General features: G+C 38.2%; 1 protein-coding gene across 1 annotated transcript in view; it reads right to left on the reverse strand.

Annotated features, from left to right (window-relative positions):
- The window catches only part of LOC111602598 (metabotropic glutamate receptor 2), a 66,682-nt gene extending 40,544 nt beyond the window's left edge, over nucleotides 1-26,138 (reverse strand). The window contains exon 1 of the mRNA XM_023319757.2: nucleotides 25,724-26,138. Coding sequence (XP_023175525.2) covers nucleotides 25,724-26,075 — 352 coding nt within the window. The 5' untranslated portion in view covers nucleotides 26,076-26,138. The remainder of the gene's footprint in view (nucleotides 1-25,723) is intronic.
- Nucleotides 26,139-27,501: the final 1,363 nt, after the last annotated feature.

Genomic DNA, 27,501 nt, shown 5'->3' on the forward strand with positions numbered 1-27,501 from the left:
CACACACGATTTATATGTCGAATAAATAAGGGCAAATGGAACAGAGCCAGCAAGAGGAAGTGGAAGAGCAGCAGCAGCAGCAACAACAAGTTGAAGATATAAAACTCAACATCAAAGACAGCAAATGAAAGCAAAGCTCGACTTGTCAGCCATAAAACAAATTGACATTTTTTATTATTATGACAAACAGTCAGGATATCGCGCTTCAAACTAGGAGAGAGAGAGAGAGAGAGAGAGGGAGAGGGGGAGGGCGCTAAATAAACAAGAACAGAAACAATGTTGAGGTTCCTTAGACAATGTCAGCCTCAAAGCGCGGACAGTTTGAAAATGTAACAGACGAAAATGTTAAGCTTAATCCGCTGTTCAGTCCGCTCGCTCCACTGGCTAGCTAACTGTTAAAAGTGAAGAGTGTCCATCAAAATGTGTAATCAAACACTTTTGCTCCAGCTCTTTGGCTCGACGGCTCGCGCACATACGCCCCGTGGTCCGCGCGTCACTTTGCCACTTCCGGGAAATGTGCAATGGATCGTGCCCCGACGCCATTTTGATTTTTGTTCTCATGAAAAGTGTCGTGCATGTTTGACAACCGCCAGCATTGAATTTAGTGCATCATAAAGGGATTTTAGCTGCAAAATTGATAGAGACTGCGGCCATGCCGTGGCCAGCGTTGATGGCCCACAAAAAGTTTAAACAAAGTTTTCATAAAACTTTTATGCGCACATCGTGGAAAACAGTTTTGTGAATGCGTCGTATGAATTCTACTTTATTTTTATACACCATAAGCGTTGACTTTCGCTAAGCCAATAAATATGTATATATAAAAAATTTGTAGCTGTCAAAGGCCCATAGCTGATTGGCATAGAAAAGTTATTCCTGCTTCCACACTGATAACATTTTCATGACAGATTTTCAATTTGTTTTCCCATTTTCAATTGCTGCAATCAATTTCCTAACCCTTTTTCAATCATTCACGTTTAATTTCACTAGCCGCCAGGCATTCAGCCATTAAATATGCCAAATATTTCGCATTTTCTAGCGCTAAATATTCCAGAAGCACTCTAAATCATGCTCCATGCAAGACTTTCAACAAATTATACGAATGATGACAGCTATTTTCTGTCTAATTGTCAGCGCGCCGCTGTGAGTTATCTTTGATGGCGCACAATTTGACGGCTCATAAATAAAAATGCGCCAAAAATGCCAACCAAGTTGCGAAAGTCGAAAGGCATATTCAAAGACCCAGGCGAAATTTGTTCAACATTAATTGTTATCACTGTGGGTGGCAAATCCTTTGCCGTTAGCTGACGCTGCCTGTAGTTGGGCATTAAATTCATTAGGGCTCCCCTTTTCTGTGAGCTCAATGAAGTCAGCTTAGTCTGCGGGGCAACACACATTAGTCTAGTTAGCTGACTGACTATGAAATACCTCGCAAGTTTTCTCAGTTCTTTTGTTATACTAATCGCTTGAGTTGCAACAGGTTTGCTTTAAGGTTTTGGACTCTACTTATTGAGCATCAGAGTATTGAAGTGACATGAAATTTACTATATATTTATATACTTAGCCCAAAAGACAGGCCTATAGGATCTGTTCACAAAGGCAGCTTGAAACAATAGCGACAACTGGAAATTTAAGCTGTCAAAGACTTTAAATTGTTGTATTTGCCAGCTGGCTTCACGTTTTGTACTGACCGCGCGCGCAGCGCAGGGCACGTGTGCGGCATTTTAATCGGATTTGTATGCAAAACATGCCATTGTCTATACAAAATTCAATGTATTGGAATTAATAAGGGGATAGAATGGCCCTGCATGTGCCTGCCACTGGCGTCTCCTGGAACGTGCGCCTGAAATCTGTGTTCGGCCTTGGGCCTTGGGCGGCAGTTTCTTCTGCTTGCCAGCCAATTTTCAAATATTTTTGTTGTTGCGTGCGCCCTTTAATAGCCAATGCTGGCGAAATGGAGAGCGCACTCATAAAACGCCGACCGAAACCTTAGAGCTGCATAAATATTTTTATTTTTATTTCTATTTTTACGATGCTGTGCGTTTAGATAACAAAAAAAAAAAGCCCGCAACAAAAAAAGGCCAAAACACGGTGAGAAGAAAACAACGAAGCGAAACACTGGCAAATGATTTTTGCTGTTTTTTATGCACAGCTGCAAATAGTTGAAGTCGTTAATGGGCAGCCATAAAAGAGCGCAGCCCTAAGACAAAGCAAAGAGCAGACTCGCTGCAAAATGAAACGCAGCTTCTATATATACATGGAGTTGTATAATTGTTGGGCCTGCGGCGAGCTGTGGACCCTAAGACACCCCTACGAATTACATCAGAGGACCCTAGCAAATGCGGTCAAGCTGCTGCTAAGCTTCCCATTTGACGCCAGCACGACGACGGGTCGAAAAGTAAAAAAGGGTCAGCATTGGGTCACAGTATACGATTTGATTGTGAAAATTGTGTCACAATGGACTTAAAGCCCATCAAATTCTTAAACGTGAAGAGAAAAACAACAAAAGCAATTTCTCACACAAATTGACAAAATAATGTATTAATATATTAAAAAAATTAAATTTACAAAAAAAAACATAATAGAAAATTTTTGAAATTCATATTTTCGTATTCCGGCTTTTTATTTTATTGCGTCTGCTGCATAAGACTTGGATAAAGTCTAGAGAAAGAGATTTGGTGGCAAAGGCAATAAAGAAGCAACATGACATCCGTTTTCACTCCGTTTGACAGGCATTTTAATATGCAACCAATGGCGGAGGCAAGGATAGCCCCACTTAGGAGCGGGACAGTTGCTCTGCATCTGTGTGTTTGTGTGAGCAAAATTGATATTATGCAAAAAAGGGTCAAAATGTGTTACATGTTTGCTTTTCGTTCGCTTCTCGTTTATTCTGGCCATTCATATATATATTCTGTGCGTTGTTTTTTGGGCGCCGAAATCGTTTTTCTGTGCCACGCACAAATTGTACTTTATGGATTAAATACGCCGTTCGCTTGTGCAATGTCAACGGAAATGGGACGCATCGGGGCGCAGAGCTGGCCGTTAATTAAACGGCAAACAAACAACTCCCAAAGAGGCTTAAATACGTAAAACAACTGCGCTTCGCTGAAGCTCAAGCTGCCTAATTAGTGCAAAATGCGTCCCTTTTGCAGATTAGTTTAATGTTTACCTACTGAAATAAAAAGGGCGTTAAAATTCATTTATTTCATTTGAAAAGTCATTTTTGATTAGGTCATTTTGTTACCTTTTCTCCAAGGCAATTGAACATTTTTTTCGCCTAATTGTATAATAAAACTTGAACGACTTTGTTGAGATTTTGATAGGGATATCTAGCTGACTTCTATGTACTTTAATTGGTGTAAAGTTTTATAGCAATCTAAGTTCAGTTTTAAGCAAATAACATATAGCTAATCAATATCATTTTAGCATTTGAGAAAGAGAAGAGACAACAATAAACCGCGACTCGCTGCGCTCTGAGCGCGATTAAGTAAACCTAAGTAAACTGAAGTCTTAATACTGATGGAATTGCATCAGAATCATCTCAAATACCCGACATATGCATATTTATCTATTGCTTAAAAAATATCTAGGTATAAGGATTAGCTGAAGATATTAATCTAAGATATTCCATATTACTTTATATTATGAAAACTTATTTATTATGCTCAAAACAATATATTTATATTAAAATTAGTTTTCAAAAAATTATATTAAACATTTTAATATAAAAGTGTATGATATATATGAGATGAAGCATAAATTTCTGCTAAAGTTAAAGGCTAAGGTACAAAAATACTTTACTTGCAACTTGCGGCTTCTTCGTTCAGGAAATCGTCGAACAAAAGTAGAACTGTTCACATAAGTCTTCCATTAAATAATGGCTTTATTAAATATTTGCTCAGCTACAGTACTCACTGAGGCACTCACATTTCTAACCGCAAATGCCGGTCGTTACTTACTAAATTACTAAATAATTCAAATGGTTCAAATGATTTAACGCGAGACTTAAGTTATGTGGAAAAGCATCTGGCTGAGGCGCAGCAAAAGTTAGTTTCAAATATAATTATTATTCAAAAATACAGTTCTGCTGCAACAAAAGCAGCTGCTCAATTCTGACTAACAAATATGTAACAAATATATATGAAATTTGTCTTTGAGCTCTATTGAAAATGAATAGAAAAATTGTCAATTCAAATTATGAAAACGATGTCACAAAAGTAGCCATCCCAAAAACCTGGGCATAAATAAAATTGAAATAAAATTTGGTAAGCTTTTAGCTTGACTAACAGTCTACCTGGCCTAACAGCTCACCTTGCTGAACAATATGCAAGGGAAAACTTAATTAAAGTCGATATAATTGTCCATAAACTCAACTTTTCAGAAGTTCAATTCATTTAACTGCTGTTCATAGAGGGCTCAAGTAAATCTGATTGACAAAATGTTGCATTCAATTTGCATGCGTTTGCCACAGCCCATCAAGTGCAACATTTGAAATTGTCCGTCCCTCTGCTTATGCAGAAGTTTATTTTTCTCTATTCTTAGAGCTCAGTGCTGCTAGAGCTTTTGTCGTGCATCTTTTTGGCATTTTATATGGCTTTATGCTGTACTTCAGATATATGCACATAACTGAGATTGATTGCACTGTCAAGGGAAGCCGCAGACGCAGCCGCTGCTAGCAAATCAAAGTCAGTTCACGCAAATCCTGTTGCAAAACTCACAACATGAGGTCCTTGCTAACTATAACTGGCTGAGTGTGTGGACTGAAAGGCTTTCAGTGTGCTCTCTGTTGAGCTAAGCTGTCTAAGATACAGACGTTTATATATATAGATGCGAATGCATATGAGCTGTTAGATTCTCTTGCAATTCCAATTTGAATTTGACCTTTACGTGGAATACGTGCACAGCTCGCTGCTTTGGCCACAGCTTGTACAAAAGCTAATTAATTTAATGCTATTTCTGGCTAAACACCTTCTCTGTTCTTTTCAGCCGCAGAGTGCGCGTCACGCACGCCAAAGCCAGCGCCAGTCAGCACTCGTACACATTTAATTAGACGCTCCTAAATATGCATAATAATCGTAATATACTTGGCTAAGCATGAATGGCATTATAGCAGCCACTTTTTATTTTTTGGCTTGGTTGTTTTCATAGGCATGCTTTAGCAGTTGGCCAAATGCAAAGGGTGGCAGGTGCCGAAGGGCAGGTGCCAGACAGCAGGCGGCATGCAACATTCAGTTAGCCAACCTTTTTTTATGGTGTCAGGCGAAAGTGCAAGCCAAGCAGGTTCCATAAACTTGACACTTGAGTGGCAATTAAAGCTCGACAGGTGCTGCTTTGAGATTGCCGCGCTGCTCGCCAGAGATGAGCTATTTTACAGGTAGTAAATGTTGTGTAAAATATAGAAAAAGGCAGTAAACGTGAGAGATAGTTTATAGCTCAATTTTGTGTAAACAATAAGAGAAATTTATATTCAATGATAAACATGAAATTATTATTTATTTAATAATTATTAAAAAAGACTCAAGAGTTAAGAGTCTAAATAGAATTATTTACTAATATATGATGTGTACAAGGTATACTCAGACTCTACTTTTGGCTTAACTTTTTAGGCGCTGATTTAGTATTTGAGAGCTGATTTACCTATCATATCTTCAAGTTGCTGCTCAGCTCTGCTCCAGCTTCTCTCTACTTCTCTTTGAACAGATAAATATCTCTGAGACTAAAGTCTTTGAATGTTTTTATTTTTTGATTCAAAAGCAAAAAATTAATTTATTTATCTTAATATTTAATATTTATTCATATTTATTATGTTTTATTTATTATTTATTTAATATTTAAATATTAAGCTTGGCTAAATACTAAACTATTATTGATTAAAATTCCCACTACTTTTTCTCAGTTTAAAACTATGCAGAAATTTAACTAAAAAACCTGCTCAACTTCTTAAGTTTGAGGAACTCAAATCTAATGCTAACTAATTATTTCTGGCGAAATATTTTATTCATTATCACGCTGTCATCTCTGTTGATGTCAACTCTACTCAGGCAGAGGCATTTGAAGGTGTGGAGGTGTGTGTAACTCGTATAATGGCACTTAATTATTTTCGCTTAGAGCTGCCATGTGTGCGAGAAGGGTGTGCGAGTGTGGGTGTGAGTGTGTACACGTGTAGACCGCAAAGGAATATTTGAGATATATAACGACAACGGCAACGACAACGACAATGGGCCAGGCTCCGTATATCTCTCTATCTGGCGGACCGGGCGACCCTAATGACTGGCGTTTGATAATACACATGTTTCTAGCCTGGCTGACTGACGGTTGGCTGCTTTCGACAGGTGCTCAGCATGCAGCGTAATTGCCAAAAAAAAAAAGAGAAGTGAAAAGAAAAGGGGCCACATAAATGTTCAGCTCACACACAAAAATGTAATTAAGTTATTATCTCAGCTGCCATTACTTGGCGAGATGTAGGCGTAGCTTTAGTTTTTGGCAGCTGGCTGATTGCGTGTCAGCATCGCATTTTCAGTTTCATCACACGCCTCGCCACTTTCTGTGCTGTCAATAAGCGAAAACTGCAAGTTGTAAAGAATTTGGGCCAACTGCACTTAATGAGTTTCAGTGACCGGCAGCTTAGGGCTTAGCTTAAAGTTCCATCCACACTGACGTTCAGATTTATGGATCTAGCGCGACTCTAAGGCTGATGAGTGTTGCGTCTAACATTTTAATGCCGTTAAAAGCAATTCCTTGCAGCGTAAAACTTTTAATTTGACTACATGCCGCAGGAACAGACGCTAACACACGCGTGTCTCACATAGCGACAGCATAGACTATGACATGCCGCAGCTCAACGTGTGTCAGCTGCCAACACACGCTCACTCGCACTCACTAATAGATGCCAACGCACACCCCGACACACACGCACACCCCAAACACACACAAACACACACGTGCATATTTCATAAGACCAACACGCACACGTACGCACTATAAACACTAATACGAACATAGCGCGAGCCGAAAAGTCGAAATTTATGTGCTGCATAAATATAAATTTCAATTTTTTTCTCGTTTTTTTCTTTGTTGTTGTTTCTCTTTTTAGGCACATCGACCCGCTCCCCCGCTTCCCCGCGCACCTTGCCAAAAAGGTCCTGCAGCTTGCCTAGCCTCAGCTCTATTTTCGTTAACTTTCATTGGCCGCCAGCTCAGCGAAACAGCTGAGCGGCATGTAGTGGTGTGTCTTTGATGTAGCCTGAGCTTCAGGCTTGTAGTTTCAGCCAACGCAGACTGCGTAAATATTGTCGGCATTCAGACAGCTCAGAGCAATTCACAGAGAGTGAGTGAGAGAGCGCCCGGCACCCACTTAGACAGCCACTTACATACAGAAACAGGCATTCTCATATGCCTTAGTCATGCACACAGAAGTCGAGTCTAGTTACAGGTAGCAGACTCTCAACTACCCTGCTCGAATTTCCACTTCAAAACACCTTTGCTAATCACAAAGAAGAATAAAGTCAACTCATGCAGAACTCACTTTAGAGTTGCCTAAGCCTCGCCTGAGTCTCAGGTCCACATCCACCTATTACTCTAAACTTGCATCCCGTTCACTTAGGCAACACACCACGAAAGACTGCAATATAGTTGTAACTACCCAAGATTTGCCTCGTCATTTGTGCTTTTATCGCAGATGACAAACTTCAGCTAGATATTTTGATATTTTATAGATGGCTGCGCTTAATTGCGTGCTTGGCATCGCATGCCTTGACCTTAGTCGAGGGCCTTATTAAAGTCTGGCCGAGCACTCGGTATTTGAACAGCGCCATAAATATTGCTCTTTAAGCGCACAATAAGCGCAATATCCAAAAGAATGTCTGCCGAAACTATCTAGCAAATGGTTTGAACAGCAGCCAAGCAGCAGGCAGACGGCATTCAACGACAGTGGAATATTAAGAAAATTAAGACATTCCCTCTCGTCAGCTGTTTGGAAAACTTTTTAATTATTATTTCATTTGTCAGCGTGTTTTCTTTTTCTTTTTTTTTTCAGATGAAAATTTCAGCTGCTGCCTGCTGAATTGTAATAACTTATGACGGCAGCAAACTAAAGCTAATTTCAAGCTGAAAAAAGTTCTTGTGAAACACTTTCATATATTCATATTTATTAACTAACAAATTATTTACCTTTGTAAGAGACGTCTGAAAATTAGGTAAAGCATATTAAAATAAAAATTATAATAGAATTATAAATAAAAAATATACAAACTTTATACAAATTTAAATATATACATTAAAATTAAATAATTTATAACCATTAAATAAAAGATTATGTAACAATAACAAATAAAGCATTATAAATATTTAAATAATAATTAAAATTATTAATGCAAATTTTCAATAAAATAAAATCAGTTACCTTTGGAAAAGACTTCAAATATTTATCTGAAAAGAAAAAAAAACATTGTAAAAAAATTAAAAAATATAAATTAAATTAAATATAATTTAAATATAAATAATAAAATAGTCAAAGTAACATTTTGCTTATCAATTTTCAAGACTATAAATAATTAAAATATTAAAATTAAAAAATATTTAAGATTAACAAATGTTAATTTCTTACAATAAAGTCTACGTCAAAATTAGAAAACGGAAGATAAAAAAACCTTCGTATAAAATAAGTTAGATTCAATAACAACTCAGGTGTGTAATTTCTATTGAATCTTACCTATACTCTAAACATGTGACATTTATATATTCAACTGACTATATATAAATAGGTATAAATATTATTATCATGCTAATGGCAATCACTGTTTACACAAAAAACACTCAAGTTGACATCTAATTAGGCAACAATTGTCAAAATCAACTATGGTAATAGGCTTGGAAATCTATTTTAATCAGACATTAGCTATTTGAACAACGTAAAATAAGTGCGCCGCAGACTGTGATATGAAAACGAACTCACGTTCGGCTGCTGACAGGACAAATATCCGAATGGTCAAATGGCAGCAAATGGCCACAGACATAACAGCAATGGCAACAACATTAGCCGCAAGACAGCTTTTCAAATGAGGCGTATTTTCGAGGACGGCAACCGAAGCAGAGAAAAACAAAGCAAAATGTTAATGGCAAGCAAATGTGTATGTGGAAATGTCGTATAAATCACACGACACACGCATAAGTGCTGTACTCCCGCCCGACTGGGGCAAGTGCATTTTTCACCTTGCTTCCTGCACAGCTGCCTTGGCTTGCCACGCCCCCTACGGCGCCCTTACATTTGGCATGACATATTGGTTAGCGCTGACTTATAAAATATATGTGCGAGCTGCTTTGTTTCGGCACGTGACTTGCACAGCAATTGCCGAGCTAACGCAAATTGAAAACAACAACAAATTCGTTGCCTACTTACAGGCGACGGCCATTTGTAATGTCCTCGTGGCGTTGTCGCCTAGTAATGGTCGCCTGTCGCCTTGGTCTCGTGTCACGAGCACCTAACACGATGCTGCCTACTTCCAGCTGAATGCGTGCGAATGGTAGATGGCGCGTCAGCTTAACTAATACCAACTGAGAGCAGGCAGTGCTCGACTGGCAGTTACCTTGTTCCTCAAATGACGAGCTGCTTTTACACAGAGACTTGACTTGCCTTTATGTATACAAGCAAGCACACAAGCATAGGCAAAAGCGTTCTTGCAACGTTAAGTACGACATTTGGTGAGGCACGGATATGTTGCTCAAAAATGCTCAACTTTTGTGTACAACTTGTGAGACTCTAGAAATCAAACTTTGCAAAATACTTCAATCAATTTATAGGAAAATGTTATCGAATATTCCCAATAGTCAGTCTAAGATTGCATTAGAACTAGATTTATCTAACATTTCAAGTTTTTACCCTCTAAAGCCATCGAGATGGATAATTGAAGAGACGTATAAAGAGGCAATGCGACATCTTTAGATCGACTCAGTTCTTATTCTAGATTAGATATATAAATATACTTTAATGACTCCCATTTTCAGTGGGCTCAAAGCATATTAAGTATACGTATTAATGAAACACATTCGCTAGAACATTATACCCTGGGAATGGGAATCTATTTGCAAAGGGCTTAGAGCACATTTATCAAGTATACGCATTAAAGAATATTGAAAGGGAATCTTGTAATTTTTGAAAGAAATGTTATAAATCACTTAAGCACTCTTGTAACTCTTCTTCATTCCTCAGTCGTATATTCATTTAAAATTTAAATTTGTTTTAGAATTTTAGCGCTTAAATGCCAAAAGCTGTTTTTAAATCTCAGTCAGCAGACTGTAATGTAAACTCTTTAAGTCAAACAAGTTGTTAAGTCAGCCAGCAAAGGTATATAATATGTATATACTCTAGGAGGCCAGGCCTCTTTCAGCCTGTAACAAACAGAATGACTAAAGCATTATGCATTTGCAATGGGCTTAGAGTTCATATATTAAGTATACGCATAAAGGCGTATTGAAAGATAATATTTTTAGGAAATTTGTATAAATATTTAAAAAAACACTAATAGTTTTTACTTCTGCAAATTAACAGCAAGAGTTAGGGCCTCTTTAACAGCTGTGTATTAATTTTCATATATAAAATTTCAAAAACAATTTTTAGCGCTGAAATGCCAGCAGCTTTAAATCTCAGCGAACAGACTGCCGTGTAAACTCTTCACTTAAGTCCAGGAATTTGTACGCCGACAAAGGTAGCCACAGTTAAATGGCCATAAAGTGGGCGAACACAAATCCGATTTAAATGTTCAGCACATGTCAGCAGTTGAACTGCTTTTAAGTCGTGGGCTAAAAACTATGCGAATTTGAATTAACAGATTCGTTTAGATGCCATTTTTTCATGCTGAATTGTTGATTTCGGCAACAAAATAATAATCCGATTGCTGCTGGCTCTCGCAAAAACAAAAAATAACACAAAAAATAAGGTATATTTAAACAACAACAAGAATATTCGTTGTTTTTTATTTATTTTTTTTTTTTTTGTGCTAACCAAAAGCGCAAAGTCATGACAAATATAAGCAAATAAATTGACATAAGTGTGTATGTGTGTGTATGAAAGTTCGGATGGTGCGTGCGTGGGTGTGTGTTCGTGCTTTTGTTTATTTGTTCTTGTTTTACGTTGTTGGCTCTTCGTGTGGGCTTTTATTTTTTGCTGTGCTGTGCTGGGCTGTGCTGTGTGTGTTTTTCGGGTTTGTGCCCGGATATGAGCAACAAAAAGATCATTACCACAGTGTCTATTGTCTGGCATTTTCAAGAATGCTTAACATTCCGTCAGGCTTTTATTTGCTGCACACACACACACACACACACGCACATGCACTGCACAAAACTAAGTACTAAATATTTTATAGCTTTATATATTTAATATACACATCTATATATTGGTGTGCTTTGCTCTGTAGAAGTGACTAATAAATAGCGGACTGACATATTTACGGCTGTAGCCGCTGGCCTAACAAAAGAAAAACATATTTCGCATACACGCATACATACATACACACGCACTTATATATACGCACGTGCGTACTCATGTAAATATGCACGTATTTAATTCGGCGTCCTCAAGTGCGCTTTAATTTGGCTTTGGCCATCAATTTGGCGTGGCGGGCCGTGATTTTGGTGCCTCTTGTGCGGCATTTGTTTTCATTATGTTTTATGACATTATGCGTCGTAGGCATCAATTTGATGTGATGGCCGATGGACTTGAACTTTTGATAATATATTTTTGGACACAAGCCAACCGACCAACCTCTTCAAAAGTTGCTTTCCATATAAAATTGCTAATGGCAACTGGGGGCAGCACAGATTGGTAAGACTCCCACTAAGTTTCTCTGCGCTCGACCACAAATGCCAAAGTCCATTTAACTTTTGCCTCACAGAACTCATTTAAAGCTTATCTAAAAACAATTCAAAATTAAGCGCTGGTCATTGCAATAAAACAACATCCGCGTATCACAAAAAAGCTGTGTAGAGTCCATAAAAGAGCTCGTAAAACTGCGGGCTACCCAAAAAAACAACGACAGAAAGACGGAAACCAGCTACTGCAAACATTAATTGCATAATTAGTGGCGTTTATCTAACGGTGGCGAGCGTATTTGTTGGCTCCGCTGCATGGGCAAAATTTAAAGCGAATTTAAACGCTGCCAGTGGAGCAAATTGCAGGAGAAGCCAGCAGGAGCTGTGGCTGCGCACCTTTCTGACAGCCACCTTTTGGCTGCCACATCAAATTGACTTAATCATAAAAGTTTTTACCGCCGAGAAGTATGCCAAACTTTTGCGTGTTACAGTCAACTCACAAATTTTTTCGGCTAGTTTTCCTCTTTCTTACTTGGAGAAGTTTTTTCTATATATATATATAAATATGTGAACGTCGAGGCGTGAATCGCAACTACGCTTGACAAGTTTCACTCTTAGCATTTGGCTAACCGCAAATACAAACCAGAGCTCATACTTATAGTGCTGAAATGTGTTCCAAATTTTAGCTTTTGTAGTTTTATATAACATATATCATAAAGTGTTGAGTTCGTTGTGGCTTAAGAGAGGTAATTGATTTCATAAATACGATTCAACAGTTGAATTAGAGATCTTAGTCATGCTCCTCTAAGCTATTGCTAGTCTCTTGCTCACAGTCTATATTTTAAGGTATTTCTTAGTTCATATATGAAAGATTTTACAAAATGAAGACCGCGTCCAAGAGATGGCCATAGAACGACTACTTTGTGACCCAAAGAGCTTGGTACCAGCATTCAGATAACAGCACCTTCAAGACCCGAGCAGAACTTGACCTAAAATATATCAAGTATCTCATTATACCTTCCCTATAGCTCGTCCCTCCCATAAGCAATGTATTCCGTTTGTAAAGAAAGATTTGCTTTCAAGAAAAGCTTTAAGCTGGCAGCCAAATTAATGCCCTACGATTATATAGAACAAATGTTAATTAACTCTTATACTTTCATTCTTGTTTATTTCTCAATTAACAAAACCCACAGAAAATGCAGAGATTCGCTCTGCTGGAACAGCGCAGCGTTTACTTATTTCATCTGAACTTTTCTCGAGTTGAAGTTGAGCGCAGTTGTGCTACTTCCGTTTCCGCCGGCTCTAAACACAGCCAAGCCCCTCCCTTGGCTCATTTTCTCCCTTTTTGAAATGTTGACTTGGCCGCATTTGCTGGCGCTGGCAACTATTTGATTTTCTAATTATTTGACTCATGAGAATTTATGGCGTGTCTGGGCAACAGGTAATGCCAACTGCGAGTTGTAACTGGGCTTTAAAGACTTGGGCTATAAATAAATTATCGCTTTCCCTCAGGCACTGCTCTGGTTGGCCGCAGTGGTGTGTGTGTGCGTGTGTGGTGGATCGGTGGCTCATTAGGAGCATTTAATTATTTTAGCTATAATTCCGAGCTGCATGTGGCATAATTAATTAGCTTTCTGCTGACGATGTTTGCGTTTTACAAGCAACTCTGCAACCATACGAAGCGACAGAAAATTTATTTTTATAAAATGAATTCGTGATAGAAAAAAACAATTTTTGCAAATTAATAAGCAAGAAATGTTTGTGGCTTTTCACTTTTTATTATATTTTCAAATCAAAGCAGCAATTTGAACGTAGAAGAAATTTACGCATTTGCAGTTTGCCACTGCAGTTTAGACCAGAAATGAGAGCCAAAACTCGTAATTAATTATTGTGCATTAAAATGCAATTAGATACTGGCATTCGCCAAATGGACTCAGACAACATTTCTGACAATGACAAACTGATAATCTAAGTTCCTGGCTGAGTTTCAGGAACTGCAAGCATTCTTATCTCTAAGCATTAATATTTATACTATTTCTACATATAATTATTTATAAGCAATTGCAGTGAGATTTGACAACTGAACCTGCGACTCTTATATACATGAATTTATGTATGCTGAGTGTGCCAATAAGAGCCATAGGAAATGAAACTGCAATAAAGCCAAAATAATTTAAGGTATTACGTTATTTCTAGTTGTATTTGAAAGCGTTATCTATGCCATTATATATGAATTAAATGAAACTTCTTATGATTACTGACTGACCAATTTAGTTATTAGACATTCCTGCCAAGACGTACAACTTAAAGCTAAAGATTTCTTTGTGGCTGATGTCAATTTTCAATAGAATTTAATTTGAATTGCAGCCTTCATTGTTCTTGTTTTTATATTATGTGGCAAGAGCTACAAGAAATAGTTGAGGTATTCGTGACCATGACGAACATCTTGTGAAGAATTCATCTTAAATAAAATCATTTCTATTCATCAGCCTCAAATTCATGTTTAAAGACTGCAAAAGCAGCTTTAGTTGCGACTTGAAAAATGTCTTTTATAGCGCCAAGTTTGCATTCGAAGTTCAAACTTTTTGGTTTTTCATTTCGCTAACTTCAAACTTGTCTTAAGATATCGAACTCAAATGACAGAGCATTTAAGGCAAGGAACTATTTCTTTCCGACTTTCCGACGGGAAATGAGAAAAGTCAGGTGCAAGACTTGTAGCAAAAAACTTAGCCCATAGTCAGGCAATAGCCCAAACAAAAGCTGCATAGGGCAACATTTGTGTACAGAGAGAAATTGCATTTGGTAAAATTGTGAATAGTATTCAGAAATAAATCATTAACAACTTATAAAAGCTATATATTCGCTTTAGTTTATGGCCAAATGTTTGGCTTATGGCAACGCCAGATTCAAAGCGAATTTATTACAAGTGGAAGATTTAGCATCCAAGACATTTATCATTCGGCGCAGTTGCTGCTGCTGCTGCTGCAGATATATTGCATACGCCATGCATGCCAAATCGCCTTTTAATGCTCGAGTATAAAGTTGAAAACTTCTGTTTGATGTTACCAAATTCTTGTACTACATTTCTGAAGATGATGAAAGATGATTTATTGACTCTCAAAACTTATAGCTGATAAAAACTGAAAAGAAGTTGCGCTGGAAATCTGAGGCGAACTGTAAGAACTGAGACTGCATTTAGACAAAGAGCTACAGACAGCTCATATGATAAATGGATACCGAGATAAAGATGGTCGAGTTCATTAATAGAGGCCCTGTTATAATTAAGCAAAGGTCAGTCCGGGCTCACACGACAATGTGTCAACGACCGCCCCATGGGCGGCTATGGCGCATTTATCACAGCACACATAGCAGACGTGACCAGCCCCGGATATTCAACTAAACTGAAACAAAGCCGAGCACATCTGACAATGGCAACTAAGCTGTAGATTTGTATAAAGAGAGGGGCTCTTGTAATTATTGGACAGAGGTAAGCCCGAGCAATATCCTGTCGGCTAAGAGCTGCTGCCACTGCTAATGGGCTTAAACTGGAAATAAAATTTACAAAAGTCAGGCGATCCTTGCCCGGGCAAGGAAATTAAATATCCTGCTGCTGCTGAGCATGTGAAAGAAGAACACTTTAACAGTCACCCACCTACACACACACACACATTGCGTTCTTATAATTTAATTTTTATTGGGTCTGGCAACACTCGTTCGCTCAGTTAACTTGACTCTGCTTTTATCTGAGCTCGCCGTGGCCTGTGATTTTTGATATGAAGCACCTGCATGAGGCTGGCAAATGTTTGGTAAATTTTGCATAATTTTGTAATTAGTTTAAAATGACTTTAATTGCCTGAGAGAGACGGTCGACTTTTGTTCATTAGCCTCAACAGGCCCCCAAAAGTTTATCGGAGGGCGTTTGGGTACACACCTGTGGCCCACATGTCGTATGAGCAACGGCTTTGCATAATTTCTAACCATTTGGGCTTTCGTTTGCTCTGGCGAATATACATTATTTAAAATGTGCAAAACAGGAAAAATGTTTCAGCAAATAGTACACGTTCCCGCAAAGTAGTCAGTAGACAAATTTTATTTGACTGGGGGAAAAAACTAATCTAAAGAAGCAAAACTAAAGCAAAATTTGTGCTGGTTGCCAGCACAACGATCAATCTGATGGCTTCTCCCACTGTCAGCACTTTAATTAAAAATACCTCAGCACCTCAAACAGGGAACTTTTTCCATTTTCAATTTGGAACGGCAGAGAAAAAGCGCCTAGTCACCGGCCAGCGCAACAACTTGACAAAGTTCATTTTGGGAAATATTAAAAAAACAACTTATAATTAAAGGTAGAACATAAAGCAAAGCACAAACTTTCTTTGACTTTCGCTATTTTCTTCTTTCGCTTTCACTTTCGCCTTGGTAGCCGCTTGCCAGACGAAGCGCACAGAATTATTTAGATTTATATTAATTAATATTTGTTTGGGCCACCGTTTGAAGAGACACCGGCATTACCAGCTCTTTCCTATTTTCGCTTAGCCCCAAGCTGAAGCCCAGAATTTATTTGTGTATTAAGCTAATTGAATTAGTTTGGCTCTGGCTATGGCCTAAGAATTTATATTTACAGTTCTTATTTTACTGGCTAAGATGGAAGCTCAAAAAGTTGCTAAACAAAATTTTTTTTTATATTTTTATGCTACAAAAAAAATATTTCCTTTTTTTTTCAAGAAAGTTTTTATTTTTATTTTTATAAGAAAAATAAAAAAATTTAATAATATATCATTTATTTTTGTTCTTTCTTTTTTTTTTTTTTGCTTAATTAATTTAATGCAATTCTCTATTGTTTCTTTTAAACAAATATTTTTCGTATTTATTTAAAACAAAATAAATTATATTTTTTAGCTCTTGAATATTTTTGTTGTTATTAATTTTTGTTGTTATTTATTTTCAATAGAAAAGTTTTGAGGCAAAATAATGAACAATTTTTCTATACTCAAAATATTTTTTTAAACAATTTTTTCAAACAATTTTCAATGGTAAATTTTTTAAGCAATGTTATTTAAAGCTTATATGAAAAAATTATTTTTCTAAAATATTTATTAAACATTAAAATTTGTATTTTTTGCTGCCAAATTGAAATTAATTTTTCATTCATAATTTATTGTTATTAATTTATTATTATTGTTTTTTCTCACACGAGTTTGTTAAAAAATGTTATTTTATTTTTAATCAACAATTAGTAAATATATTAAATACCACAAAAAAATTTGCACAACTTTTCCATAAATTTAAATTTTACAACGCGCGACATTTTAAATCTCGTCTTTGCCTGTTTTTAGCTTACCACACTTTTTATTGTTATATTTAATTTTTTTAGCTTAATTCTAATTCATTTACGCACATAAGTTAATTTCTTCTTTATTTCCTATTATATTAAATGTATTTATTTTTAATGCACTCGCTGAGGCCGCGACTCACATTAACCGTTAGTCGTTACATTTAGTAATACCCAATAGTAAGCTCATTGCTGTTCGGGCGCTCACTTTAAGGCGTTAGGCGATAACTGTTGTTATTTATTTGTAGCTGCCGAAGGCGCGTCTGCATCGTTGTGTGGCCGGCGTGCAACTGAAACGGACACAGCGATGCTCGAGCGCCCCAAAGCCAAATTGGCGGACGAACGAAAGACTCGTGTATGTTGCTTCGTCTGCAGCAGCACGAACTTCCCTACTGGGGCTTTGTGCTAAAAAGTTCGAGTGCGTAGCACAGTTCAGACACACTTTGTAACTGCAAATCGGGGCCAGTGGGTTAGTCGGCAAACGACAAATCATGAATGGAACAAACACTTGTTTGCGTGCGCTGGAGAAGCAGTATAACAGTTGGCACAGCTGTTATACAATTAACGTGGTATAACACTTGCAGGGGCAACTGCTTGGGGAAAGTTTGATACACAGGAAAGAATTTGTGCATTGTTGTCATGAGAGAAGTTATAAACTGATCTTATTTAATATAATTAAATAAATAAGAAACTTGCATTAAATAATATAATTATATATGTATATATATATATATTAATATGTATATATATTTACATAAAAATAAATTTTCAATAAATATATAATACTTTACTTATATATTTATTGAAAATGTATTTTTTTATTTAATAATTTTAAAATATTCATTAACAGTTGTTTTAAATTTATAGATTTTTTATATAAATTATTATAATATATATTTATTTAAACTTCTTAAAAAAAATATATTTTTAAAACATATTTATATTTACATGGTATGGCATATTAAAGATAATAAATCCCTAGATATTATCTTTAAGTTCAGTTAAAAAATACTAAAATCGAAATGAACTCGATTTGCATATGTTGTGAAAGAAATTAAAATAAAGTCTCTTATCTCAGATTCAGATGACTGCAGACTCCATGTCCCATGCAAATCAGCCACACAGCTTCCGAGCATAAATTGTTTAATTGTATGACATTTTGGGGAATAAGACAAATGGTAAAAGCCTCAAGAGCAACAGCTGCAACAATCAGAGAGAGAGAGAGAGGGAGACGACTACTATATGAAATAGGCCTCTGGCAACTGGCAAAGTGTTTTGTAATGGCATCTGAAATTATCTTTGTGTAACGAACTCTGCCAGCAACTGTGATTCTAGCCACTGACCACGAAGCCTCTGTCCGAGAGTATTTGCTTGCCGCTTCGTTGGCTGACGGTCTGCTTCCTGCCCCAGCAGGACATGCAAGAATTATCCACATTTAAATTGTGCAAGCGTAAAGCCAGTACACTTGGGGTATTTTTTTTCATTTTCACAAAGGGAAGCTGCTCTTTTTTCTCTTATTTTCTAGAGGTAACAAGCCAGAGTCCAGCAAATGCCACAGTCAGGCTAAGTTCTCTGTGCAGAGCAGCCAGAGCAGAAGCTGTTCCAGCTCCAAAAAGATTTCCTGTCCGCAGCAAAAGAATCGCCATCTCAGCTTAGCCACATGGAAACCAGCTGAATGTGCCCCGCCTCGTTACAGGGTATCGGAATGTATTGTTAAACGTCAGCCAGACATGTGATTCTTATCCGGTTGCGCCATGCCTCGAGCCAGCACAAACACAAATGGTTAGAGTATCAGATTGCCAACTGAGCGCCACGGGGAATATGAGGACAAAAACAGCTAGAGCAGACGCCCGATAAATATGCAAGATAAAAACAAGTGACAATGCTGCAGATGTATGCAGCCGACTGCGGAATGCTCTTTAGGTAGACGGCGAGGAGGATCGAAAGGATGTGGAGTTAACTGCTGAGGAGGTTCAGCTATAGGTAGACTTAATTGATACACGATTTGCCATGGAATAGAGGGGGTCTACTGAGGAATACTCTGTAGATAGATAGATAGGTGGATAATAGGGACATTGATCTAAATGTAGACGAGGTTATTCGAATTCCATGCCAGTATATTATTCTTGTTTAATCTATAAACACTCTGTGTAAACACACTGTGATGCATGACAGATTTATATGATAGGTAAGCCATGCCCCCAGAGTATGTATTCAAATATTCTCAATACTTTGTAAGACAAGAATCAACTTGAAAGATGCCAAATTTGATGTCTCCAACTTTGAGGCTCTCACGTCACAGTCGTCCAATTCACAAAGCTAATATACCCCGTTTATCCACACCAACGTGCAAAAATAGCACAGCCAGAGGCTAGTCAAGACATGTGTGCTGCTGCTCGATTGCATCAAGTTTCGCATTGCATACCTTGAGGCGCAGATGGACATTGATGTGGGCAGACGCGAGAGGAAAACATGCCAAGATGTCAACAGCAGCAATACGCAGAACTTATCATAGAGCCAAGCACAATCAAGCTGTGCGACATTCTAAAGCCGATGAATACGATTAAGTTTTGACAGGAGCAAGCGATGAGCTCACATGGAGACAACTTGCATAAGTAAATTAGGCTGTGAGAGCCACCAATAAAATCTCGTTAGCAATCAAAGCTGAAGCAGGCAAAAGGCGAGACGAACGCAAGTCGGAAGGCGCACAAAAACAAAAGCAACTTTTAGCCAAGCAGCCAAGCAGCCAAGCAGGCAGCAAGTCAGCTCTTAAGGAATGTGTGTGTTAGCAGCAGCAGCAGCAGCAGCAGCCAGCGAGCCGCGATGCAGGCGCCGAGGAGCGCGTCTCACATTTCGCAGGAAACGGCAGACGCAGGAGGCAAGGATAATGCCCGGCATGCGTAACGCATAAGCGGCAAATTCCATTAAGTGGCAAGCGCCAGCAACGGCAGCAGCAAACAACAAATAACAAACATACGAACAACAAGCAAGAGCTGGGAGTGCACGACTAGAAAATACCCTGAATGAGAGAGAGAGAGAGAGAGATAGAGAGAGAGAGTTGTTGTCAGGGAATATTATACATATACATTTATACACATATACACATGCACACATACACATACATATATGTGTGCTTGCCCCAGCAGTTGCTCTGCTTCGTCCTCTAACTTCACTTTTTGATTAACTTTTTTAATGACATTTCAACAGACAGACATAGACATGGTAGAGTCAGCTCATCACGCTGATCAAGTCTATATATTTAAACGATCTGCTGTGCCTGCCTTTCTGTCTGCTACAAATATTTGCACAAAGCCAATACACCCGAAATTCCCAGAATCCAATGGCTGCGGGGCTTAAGAACAGCGAGTAGCCAACAGAGTGAATGAGATGTGTGTGTGTTTGTGTGTGTGGCTGTGGCTGTGGCAAATTAAACTGATATGAAATGAGAATGAGTGAGAGAGAGGGAGAGAGATAGAGAGAGAAGGAAAGAGAGCGTTGCCAGAGTTGCCTTCGTGTCATGGCAAATAAACATTTTTTATATGCCTTTTGATGAGGGTGTCCAAGTGTGCGTGTGCGTGTGTGCGTAACGAAAGAAAATAAAATTTCAATTTACAAAAATATAACTGGGTCAGTGAAGACAGCGACTCGGATTTTGATTTCGCTGCGAGCGAAGCTGTCGCCAGATCGTTAAGAGAGACACGCGCAACGGATTCTTTTTCAGCACATTTTTTAGCGCCTACATAAATAGTTTAACGTTTGCATTGATTTACAGTTATGTATGCGCTGTGCCAGATGCACTTAATAGCCACAGGAATGCAGCCATTTGCGCTCTTAATGCAGCTCATTAAACTGCAACAGCTTCAAATGGAAACACTCAACATGTGAATACATTTCATTTGCGAATTTATAATTAATTCAGAAACCAATGAAGCGAGCCGTGCGGCATATCAAGCGCGTCTATAAATCACATAGAAATTCCAGAAACCAAATTGTGCATTATGAAGCTCTTGTTAAGAATAATATTTATTAAAGTTTTTTTTATTATATATTATCATATATTCCTATTATTATATTTAAAATATGGAAACAAAACTTATAAAAATTAACTTAAATTAGTCTTCAGAATAAAAGTTGCTACATCAGGACTTTAATATTATGTATTGTATTTAATATAACATAACCAAAATATACAACTGTTAATAAGGTTTAATATTGTCCCAAAAACAAATGTAATCTCCAATGACCCAACACGCTGTTAATCAATAGCCTTCGTCCCAAATAAGCGAAGACACAAACCCAGCTGGCGAAAGCTTTGAAGTCTGCCAGTTAACAGTGCTAAATAGCGTCCACAGAACTGTTATACAACAGTCCTGTAAAATGTGTTCGCCACAGGCGAAGATGAAAAGGTTCAACGCACGACAAACGACATTGGGGCACAGGAAGAGGAAATGTGCCATAAAGAGAATGAAAACGAATGCATTGAGCTTAAACCCAATTAGTTTGCTATTGGAAATTACAAGCACAAACAACACTCAAACAGCTCCCACTGACAAAGTGCTAATTATACCCAATATCCTGTTGGACACACACAAAGGCAAGCCGAAACCCGGCTAAGAATGTGAAAGACAATTGTGGGGCACAAATGACAAGTGCCGAACAGCAAATGGAACAACAGATCCAAATGCTTTGTTATTCAAACACACACACACACACACCCACACACACATACAATGACACAGAGTATGCAAATAGAGCGAACTCCACATGGCCGAGGCTAATTCGAGCTGCTCTTATGAAAAAAGTCGAGATGGTTCTCATTGACAATGGGCATTAGCTCATTGGCAAGCTCATGTCGCATTCGATTGCCTTGAATTTACTAATTGAATTGTAATAAAATTATGTCACGACTTTGGCACATTCGTTTCGCCCTGCAGCAGCTGTTGTCGCCTCCTGTGGAAGTCTGTGGCGCGTGTTCTTTATTATTGGAGTCACAATGATTGCACGCAGCTGCAAGCAGTTGAGTACATTTGGCAATGCTCGCTTGCGGCAAGTGAAGAGGGTATATTAGTATTTTGAATTTGCCTACAATTTTAACACCTTATGGAACAATGATCTGATGCGCCCATTGGCGCATGGCTCAGCTGCAAATATTGTTAATTTTTTTAAAATTTAACTCTGTGAAACCTGAACAGGCATTGCATAGTCGGCTATGCTCGACTGCAATGTTCTTATTGCATTTGGCATTGCGGCTTTACAGCAAATAGTTTCGCTCGATATTTAAATACGTAAGTGGAATACTTTAATACATATGTGTGTGTGTGTGCGTGTGTGGGTGTGTGTGTGTACGTGTGTGTGGATGCATTAACAACACTTGACTACAGCATGAACGGAAATGAGAAGAAATGCATTGCATTCTATTGGGCGGAAACTCTTAAATGTTAATTGATAGTTTTAATACACTTACCGCCAGCTTGAAGTATGCACAAATACCCTGTAAATTGTGAAGTGGGTCAAAGCGAGTGTTGTTGCATTCGCATATCAAATGAAACTCGATCTTTATGGAAATATCTATTAAGGTATGCAACCAGCTGCGGCACAGCCTGGGCTGTTGTTGTTGATGAAAATATTCTCATACCCTCGGCTGTAATTTAGTGGGGTATTTGCAACTAAGCAGACAAATTGTCTACGCTGAAAGCAGATTATTTGTTTCTAGTCAGCAACTGAAATGAACTCATTTCATTAGAAAAAGATGTTTGAGCCCATTTAAGGCCTTAAGCCAAGCGTTGTAAGAGCAAAGGAAAGCCTTTCATATGTATATAATATTTTCATAAATATGAAAATGAATATATGATAATGTTGTTATTTAAGCTTATATATTTAACAGAATTTTATTAATTTTAGTTCAAATTGAAACTGCTAAAAGCGAGCCTTTAGCAGCAGCCCATCGCAGCTTTGTCAGTTGACTTAAACAAAGTTTTTTAAACACAATCAGAATCAACATCTTGAAGGTGTTTCCTATTGTGACTTGTCAACTAATCAACTTGTTTGATATTCCAATGATTTATTCATCAATCACAGCTCAAGAAAAATCATCAAATGTTAAGAAGAAGCTTCGAGGCAGAGACAAATTCATTCAGAGTAACTTTTAGGCATTCCCTCTTAACTATAAAACAGGGTATCTTTAAGCCTCCTCACCTTCAACCTCATTTGAATACTTTAGTTCATTGTATTGATGTCGGCAGAACGCAGGGGCAACAGCGAGCTGAGCATATTTATGTTGCGTCCGCTCAGCTCGCCCGAGGCACAGTGAATAAAATGCGCTGTTATAAAAATATTATTGCAACTGGCATTTTAACCGAGCTGTGCTCATATTTGATTTTCAATTTACTCACGTGCTATGTACACTTAATAAAAGCCCCCGACTTAAATAAGTGAATGCGATTTAAATGGAAATTAACGACTAAAAGATACCTAAAAGGAGAGTAGATGGACGTAGAGTGGGTGAGACTGGGATGGAGCTGAGGAGACTGGAGAAGACTAGAGAGTCGACTAGAGAAAACTAGAGAGTCGACAATAGGAAACTAGATGAGAGGAGAGTAGAGGAGTAGACTAGAGGAGATAAGAGTAGAATGGAGAGGACTAGATTGGGCTAGATGAGACTTGATGAGATGTGACTGCAGTAGACTAGAGTCCATTAGAGTAGACAAGTAAAGCAGACTAAAGCCACCTGAAGTCAAGTGGACTCTTCACTACATTAGACTCGAGTAGACAACAAAAGAAAAAGCTGGACTTTTGCTAAGAAAAGCCCCATGTTAAGTGTCTTACACACATTCAAATTTATGGCTTTATATAAGCAAAAGTAAAAGTTCATAAATCTTTCTAAGCTCAATAAGATAACTGCTTAACTTAAATAACTTTTGTCTGCATTTGCTGATTGTAATCCGAAATCACCAATAAGGCGAACGAAATCTAAAAGGTTTTCTATGAAAACATATTTTCAAACATTTTTTTGATTTTAGATAGAACGTAGAGACTTCAAGGCGTATACATAATATTTACAAGAAAATCGAAATATATTTAAAAGAAATTAAATAGTAGCATGTAAGATATAAAAATCAGCTTGGATATAATTTTAAGGCAATTTGATTCAAAGAAAATGAACCAAAGGTCAACTCAGCGAAATGTGAGAATGTAAGACGTATGATCTCCAGCTCTATCTCTTTAGATGAAGTGACGGGCGAGACGGCTTCTTGATAAATAGTAAGAACATAATTACTTTATTCACCTGCTCAACAAGTACATCATACCCCAAATTAACCCTGTGCAAAGTATTGAAAAAAAAAACGAATTTTTTATGTAGTCAACTTGCAACGCGTTGAAGCATTATGGCAATATGTGTGAGATTTAATGGGCCGCAGGCAAATTGAAACATTTGCGGTGACCCAATAAAACAAAAAGCGAAGCATAAAAAATACACATTGAAATCGCATTCAGAATTGGTCAATTGAGGAACGAAGCATAAAAATGTATACGCCACGTTGGCCACATAAGCTCTCGCTGCGCATTAGATTGATTGGACGAACTATGCTTATGCAATGCAATTTTAATAAACATTTACTCTCTACCTCTCTCTTCCTCTCTCTCTAATCACATGCGATTCATTATTTAAATTATGTTTTCAATGCCAACAAATACAGCAAAGCGCAATAAATTTTGTTTTGATTAGCCAAACAAATCTCTGGAAAGCTTGGCAAATGAGCAATATTTTGATATTTGATATTTGATTTTTGAAATTTTGAAATTTCAATTTTGATTTATACCAAATTTGTTTACGACTATCAAATATATGTCTTGCTTACGAGACTTGATAGTTCTTAAAACTGAGCTGCTGTTAGGCAAGTATTTGATTCAGCTCACAATATTTTGATATCTGTTTAGTTATTTTGTATTCTGTGTTGCTTCGTAGCACGCGAAGACTTTTATTTTGATTAATTTTCTTGTCTAGAAAAATATAAGTAAATAATATAAAAATATTGTAATTATTGTTCCTTAAGTGTGCTAAGATACTAATGATTAGGAATCCATTCACCTGATCTTCTGGTAAAAATTTGAAATTTCTCTCAATAATATAATTTATATTGATATTTTTTTGATATATTTATTTTATATATTTCCGGTTTCAACTAAGATTCGCAGAGCGCAATTGTAGAAACTTGCAGCAACTGCTTTTGACAGTCAGAACAGATTCTGCAGCAAGTAATTTATATATAAAATATTCATGTTTAGCTGTCAGGTGAACGGCTCGGCATTGCTTCAAGGGGTTGGGCCGGGAGCATGAGCATTGGACACGTGTCAGTGCATGCTAATTAAATGCAACACAATGGCAAATGCCGGCAACAGCCGGAACACAATTGCCATTTGTAATGGCATTTCGCTTTTGGGCCTGGTTTAGTGAACGACAATGCGCCGCGTGTTACGCCAAATGCACACAAATAACAAACGATCTTTGAATGGGCCACGACTCATAAAGCTGCGAAATAATGTAGCAATTGTGGCGCAGGTTCCTGCTGCGCGCTGAGCTTCACTTACCCTTTATGAAATCGACAGCCATCTCGAGGCCGTAGGTGTCCTTGTCGCAGTCATCCAGTAGGTGGGCGCCGAGCGTTATATTCGGCAGCAATTGCTGCTGGTTGACCTGATCCAAGGTGTAGAGCATGGCCTCCAAGGCCTGAATGCCGCCCTGCGGCATGATGGGACCGCAGGTGATGCTGTCCTCGCGCGAATGCACCATCATCAGGCCGCCAAGTATTACATCGCCCTCGAGCACAGCGGCATGCTTCACCGGCCAGCCCGCGGCGGCCGTTGCTGTTGCCGTTGCCGTTGCTGTGGTTGTCTGACCATTGCTAGCCCAGGATGTTGTCAATGTATTGTCCATCGCCATGTTCGCTGTGCCCAGCAGGCGCAGCGTAGGCACTGTTTTACTGTCAATTGTTGTGGCTGCTGTCGAGGCTGCTTCAGCTGCTGCTGTTGCTGTCGATGTTGCTGCTGCTGTTGCTCTCTCATATTGCAGCTCTGTTGCTGCTGGTATTGCTGTTTGCCAATTAGTTTTATTGTATGTATTTATGGCTGTTGCCGTTGTAGCTGCCTCCCTTTGCTGCATGTTTAAGTTAAAATTTGTATTGTTGTCCACAGTTGTCACAATTGTTGCCATTGTAGTTGTTGCTGCGGGCGCAATGCGCTTACTTTTTATTGCTATTGCTGTGTGTGTCATACTATTTGTATGAGTTGCTGCTGTTGCTGTTGCTGTTGCCGTTGTCAATGGATTCAATAGTTTTGTTGCCGCTTGCCTTAGTTTTTTGCCAGCTGCACTTGCTGGCGTCAGCAATTGACCCTTTTGGGTGTTCTCAGAGCCTGCTGTTGTTTTCGCTGCATTTAGATTGCTGCTTGAAGCGATTGCTGCCCACTCGGTGCTCTGACTTGTAGCAACCATACCTGGCAACAGCAATAATTGCTCGGCAGTGCCATTTCGGCTGCTCGGCATCAATTGTTGCTGTTGCTGCTCCTGTTGCTGCTGCGCTTGGCAGCGCTTGCAGGTCAGCAGCAGCACCAGCATCAGCATACCACTTGCTGCGCTGAACAACATTTCGTATACTCTCGTCACTCTCTCTCTCTATGTGACTGCTCAATGTGACGGCATTAGCAACCGGAAGAGAAACGAATGTGACCAAAAAATTTGCTTCTTTTCGTGGAGCTTTTAAATAAATTGCAATTAATTTCAACAAACAACAGCTTAAAATTGCTGTTGGGCAACGACTTTTAATTAAGTTGCCTTTGCCAGCTGAAATTGATGTGTCCGCTAATTCCGCACGCTGTTGTTGTGGTTGTGCCTGTTGTTGTCGTTGCTGTTGCTGCTGTTGTTGCTGTTGTTGTGGGCGAGCATTTTAAGGCATCTCAACTTTGTTGTCGCTCCGGTTGCATTGTTGTTGCTGCTGCTGGCGCTGCAAATAAAACGCAAAACTCGTTGAGTAAAGCAGCAAATGGCAAAAGTAAAAAAGGAGACGAACAAATAAATAAGCATTTTTAACTCCAACTGAATTATAAATGCTGCGCACTTAAGCAAATTTAATGAACAGTAAAAAGCACATCAAAATGAGCCAAACATTTGTTTACTTCCCATTTCACACTTTGTTGCCTGCCAACAAACGTTTACTGCCAAACTAAAGTCCGACTACGAAACGCACTCACTCATTGCCTACTCTAAGGGGCCGCAAACCCAACCTGAACACGTACTTGAGGAAGGTTCGAGTTGCTCGGACAAACAAAACGTGAATTTGCTGCGAATTAATGATGCAAATTTTTGCATTTTA

The sequence above is a fragment of the Drosophila hydei genome, unplaced genomic scaffold, assembly GCF_003285905.1.
Source record: "Drosophila hydei strain 15085-1641.00,03,60 unplaced genomic scaffold, DhydRS2 tig00000060-arrow-pilon, whole genome shotgun sequence".
Taxonomy (NCBI): Eukaryota; Metazoa; Arthropoda; class Insecta; order Diptera; family Drosophilidae; genus Drosophila; species Drosophila hydei.